This window comes from Morone saxatilis, unplaced genomic scaffold (genome assembly GCF_004916995.1).
Source record: "Morone saxatilis isolate NCDOM2014 unplaced genomic scaffold, NCSU_SB_2.0 Contig21, whole genome shotgun sequence".
Classification (NCBI taxonomy): Eukaryota; Metazoa; Chordata; class Actinopteri; family Moronidae; genus Morone; species Morone saxatilis.
In genome coordinates this window covers 12,557,136-12,562,310 of record NW_023339774.1, presented here as the reverse complement: position 1 = coordinate 12,562,310, position 5,175 = coordinate 12,557,136, and the positions used below count along the sequence as shown (strand labels likewise).

General features: G+C 41.8%; 1 protein-coding gene across 1 annotated transcript in view; it reads right to left on the bottom strand.

Annotated features, from left to right (window-relative positions):
* LOC118332313 (endoplasmic reticulum metallopeptidase 1-like) overlaps positions 1-5,175 on the bottom strand; it is a gene marked incomplete at its 5' end in the record, with an annotated part of 15,958 nt that overhangs the window by 1,765 nt on the left and 9,018 nt on the right. Inside the window, 2 exon segments of the mRNA XM_035667529.1 lie at positions 1-3,880; positions 4,775-4,938. Of these exon segments, the coding sequence (XP_035523422.1) occupies positions 3,704-3,880; positions 4,775-4,938 (341 nt within the window).

The following is a 5,175-nucleotide window of genomic DNA, read 5'->3' as shown; positions in this document are numbered from 1 at the left end:
ACTAAAACACTTTCACCACAGGAGCCACTCAGTAGCTCTGCTCTGAAGCTTTCAACTGTATCACACCATCTTCCTCAGCAGATGGAGTACTTTAAAGACTTCTTGTGCATGTTGGCTTAAAGCTACAGTGTGGGCCAAACCCACAAAATCAAATGGCAGCAGCAGGAGTCTCCCTCTCTCTGAAAGGACCTGTGATTGGCTGAAATCTCCCATCACAGGCTAGATTTACTAAAGCCTGAAAACAGAGCCGAGAGGAGGTGCAGAAGTCTAGTTTTCTCTCAAACCACTTCAATTAAAATCTACTGACAGGTTATTATAGAATTTTTTCCCAATGATGCCAATAAAAAGCTGCCAACCCCCGCTTTAAAGATAGAAATTGGATGTTTATTAATGACTTTTAACCTCAATCTCTAAGCCGACATGAACAAGAAGTCAGAAAACATCTACGTTTCCATGGCTAAAACTGAAAGATCCGGAATAGCTACTGAGGGGAGAGATTGTGCATAAATGAAAGGATCACAGCAGGACAATGTGTTTTCCAACTTGCCAAGTGCTGTTAAAGGCTGTGAAGGATTTTCAAGTTCAAACTGTCCAACAGACAACAGTTGAGGAGCATATAAACTCTGTACAGTGCAGCACCTGATAGCTTTAAGACCACTGAGACGTCTGTGTCCACAACAGTAATCATTTTGTGTGTCTTTGGAAGCAACATGTTAAGGCCTCCTTTGTGTCAGCATTTCTTAGTTTTGTGTCACTGAAGCCAAACGAGACAACATGAATCACAGCAACGCGTCACCGGGTGTAAGTGGACAAAAGACAGTTTTGCTCAGTTGCTCAGAGTGCGAACAGACGATCTCCCAAGTCTTTACAACCCTGATTCCACCGGTGATTACATATCGGAGGAGTCAAACAGCAAGCAACGGTGTGACACTTGTTGGTCCCAACAGGGATGGGACGGTCATTCTGATTTTTTTTAATCAACACGCTAAAACAGGAAAGACGTTTCTTCAGATAGATCTCTATATTTCCACTTTGTTAGCAGAAAAACCGATAGAAAACATTCAAACTAGTCTTAACGAGAACATTAGTAACTGTTATCTCGGTGTCAGAGACTACATTATGATCCCTGCGGAGGTAGTGGTGATACTGAGGGGCCAATTATACTCAGAAGTGTTCAAGTAGCTTCAAAAGACCTTTTTCTATTTTTTGTATAACTTTCCAAAACCACCAATCCAATATTCACACCCTCCTCACACCAGTAAAAGGTGAGAAAGGGATTGAACTTTTTCTCTCTAGCTCTAACGGACAACCAGCTGCAACACTACCAATGTGAGTGAATGAAAACAGGTCATATAATAACTGGATTGTGGTTGTGATACTTGGGCTCCGAACACAGAAAGACGCAGGTCCAACATGAGTGAAATAGAAGCAACACACAGACCCCGAAAATAAGTGGACAACAGTCTGAAGCAGCACCAATGCATTATTATCCAGATTAAGTGCTTAACGTAGTACAACTCCTCAGTGCGTTGATAATTAGCTGAGAAGCCATAGCTTGTTACATTTCTTTCTTGACTGGGTAACAGAATTTAATTTCACCTAAAACTATCTATCTGCTTTTGGTGACACTTTATTTTTACAGGTGTGTTAGCTCTGAATGACTTCCTAGTAGGTTTCCTGGAAAGAAATATGCAATTTGGTTCTAACTGCAGGGAAAATATGACCTAATTTTTAAGAACAAAAATATTCATTAATTTATCACTGGAAGCCGTATTCTCCATATGTGCTGAACGGTATGCTTGCATGTAGACTAATTTAACGTTTTTGCATGATCAGCTGGCAACTTTATGGAAGTATACCAACTGAACACAGTCTCTCTCTGTTCCATATGATTAGTACCAAACTGCACAGTTCTTTCCGGGAAATTATTCAGAAATTGCAGACCCGTAAAGTAAAGCATTAACTTATTTTTACTTGCAAAGTATAACGTCTATATTGCTACATTGATTTGCTCATGTGGTTTTTTTTAAAGGGGATTGAAATGAAGAGACACAATTTTATTCTGATGTGAGTTTAGTGGCTCAATTGACTGAAAAATGCATCAAGAACTGATCAACTCCATCTACAGCCAACATGCACAGTTTGATTAATCCTCTGGACTATGAAATGTCAATAAGGCTCATCCGAGCTTCCCAGAATTCAAAAGCTGACATCTGTGTAGATATTTCCTTTGCTATCATACACAACAAAGAAAAGCAGAAAATCCGACCATTTAAGGAACTGGAATCAGAAGATTTCTGGCATTTTTGCTTGTAAATAACTGCAATATTTAATCGATTATCATACTGGCTGCAGTCTTTTGATTAAACTAATTGAATCTAATTGATTAATCAATTAAATGTTGCGTCTCTACCTTCTTTCATTATAAAAAGATATTCATTGGCGCTGCCAGAGACAGCTCGTAGCACAGAGCAGAAGTCAAGTTAGAAAAACAAATACAATCACAGTAACATGTAAATAATCAACACTTTCACATGAGACAAGCTGACGGACACTGATGCTGTTAATGAGCGTGGAGTTGCATTGCTGGTTTTCCACCCAGTCCCCCTCAAGGCTCAGGGAATAAATTACAGGACATGTAGAGTCCTGGTTTCCCTCTGAGTTGTGGTCTCATCAAGGCCAAAATTACACATTTGCTTGAGCACATCAGAGCGAAAACTTATAAAGACCTCAGAGAAGACCTCAACATTACTCTTGGTGCAAAAATCAACAGGAACGCTGCTCCTTTTAAAGGACACCTTGGCATTTTGATTCTAGCCAGCTGTTTTCATTTAACAGGCACCGTTTTCTGCATCTGCATGCCAAATTCTCTGACAAATAAAGCAGATCGTTGGAATTCCTCATTGAAACGCAGTGGTACGACTTGCTGCAAATCAGTGGTGTTATTGAGGAATGATAATGAGCTAGTTCACTGTTAATTGATTAGCTAATACAAAAAGTATTTGCTTGTAATAAAAACAAGTGCGTGTTGATGAAAAGCGACTTTCAAAGTGTCAAAGTTTCCAGTTAAAGTCTGAAGAGGGGGTCAAACTAAAACAGGTCTCTTCCCAAACAGGTGCATCAGTATGTTACTACACGTTCAGTACAGACAGTGGTTGTGTCAGTTTTGCAGAGGAAGCCAGAGACATATCTACTCGAGTGGTTTGCCGATAAAGAGAGGGGGGGGTAGCCATGCAACATTTTTCTATTCAGGAAGAGTGTTCGCATGAGAGACAAAAAACAAGAGGAAGTCAGCAAGAGGGAAAGTGAGGAGGGGAGTGAGATGGAGGGAGTAAAAGCAAAGGCACGACAGATTGAGTACAAAAAAAAAATCTTAACCCCTTCGTTTCATTAACCCAGGAGTGAGCACGAGGCTTGTGGTGGCCGGTGCGTTGGACGGTGAGTTAGTCAGTCCGTACGCCGTCCAGTCAGCTTACCTCTGGCGTGTCTCTTCCGGCTCCGTTAGGTACTAAGCCCACTGACACAGTGATGGGGGTCTCTGAGGCAGGCTGGGAAGGAGCGTGAGTGTGTGTTAGTGTCAGAGTGAAAAGGCGGCAGGGATGGTCCTCAGAATTGTTTCTTGTAATCTTCTGTCTGTCTATCTTGTGGGCCCCTGCAGCCCTCGACTCTTTCTCGGCATCAGCCTCAGCGATGTGCGGCGTCCTCAGTATCGGTACATGTCGTAGGTGCTGACCCAAGACGACGGAAAAGCCCACGTGGGAAACCTGCGGAGGATTTCCTCTAGCTGAACAGTCCTCTGGTCCGGCCCAAAGAAATAGTGGGAGGAGATGGCAACGGAGATCATCCCCTCAGGGCCCGAGGGGTCCGGGTCCCTTGGAGGCTGGCGGAGGGAGAGAAACAAAGAATACAATGAGGAGAAAAGTAAACCAGCAGCTTTTAATAGGCCCTCAGGAAATCCCCCTCGTCTTGATTATGCTGCATGTGCTTCAGCTTAGGCAATGGGTTTAAAAAGAGTCCATGGAGTTTGTGTCAACCAATGCAATTGTTAATGCAATTCAAATCATTAAAATTGGAGTTTAAAGGTTTTCACATGACAGTCCAACTGCAGGAGCTTATCTCCTGCAGACATCACTGACAGAGAACCTGAGGTGAGGCAGAAATCTAGAAATGTGAGGAATGAAAAGAATGATGTACCAAAAAAATCTGTTGCATCTGTCTAAGTATTTGATGATTTATATCATATTTTGGGCAAGGACAACATTCTTAAAACAGAAGTCTGACATGTTGAGAAATAGGCTTATTCGGTTGCTTGCAGAGACTTAGATAGAAACCAGACTTAGAATATTGAAACCACTGTTGGATATGAAGTTGGAGCTAAGAGACTGTTTGCTTAGCTTAGCATAAAGACTGGAAGCAGGGGTAAACAGCTAGCATGGCTCCATCCAAAAGTGAAGAAATTCACCTAGCAGCACCTAAAGCTCACTAATTTACATATACATTTCATAAAATAAATAACTATCCCTTTAAATATACAGGTTATAACAAATATACATTTTAAATTGAGCTTTGTCAATAAATATTTCTTGTAAAAAGTTCAGTTTCTCTACTGAATGGTGACAATGACAAAGACTTTGCCCCCTAACCAGAAACATGAATCAGTTTGAATAATACAAATTCAAACCCACACACACACACACACACACACAACAGAGCAGAGATATGAAATGTTAATAAGTACAAAAGTACAGACTGCCCTTTTAGCCGCAGACAGTACCTGTATTTCAAACCAGAAGGTCCATGTGGGGGGGTCAAGGCCGTGGGAATAGAAGATGAAATATTCGCCGCTCAGGTCGAACTGAGGCTTCCCGTCACCGAATGACCACGTGGAGAGGCTGGCCCCCCGGTGAGGCATCAGGTACAGAGACATGTGGCTGGGACCTGCACGGGGTACAGGACAGGACCCAAAACTGAATGTGCTGAAATTCTAATGGCTTGATCAAAACTACTTATAAAAATCCAACACGATCAAATGTATTGGTTCTGAAGCTTTTGAGCTTGTGCCACTATCTTCCTCAGCAGACAGAGTTTGCTCCAGTTGTCATGGGATTGCTGATGTTAAAATTTGAGATTTGAGATGTCCATACAGTGCTCAGAAACTTGAACATCTACATTCTT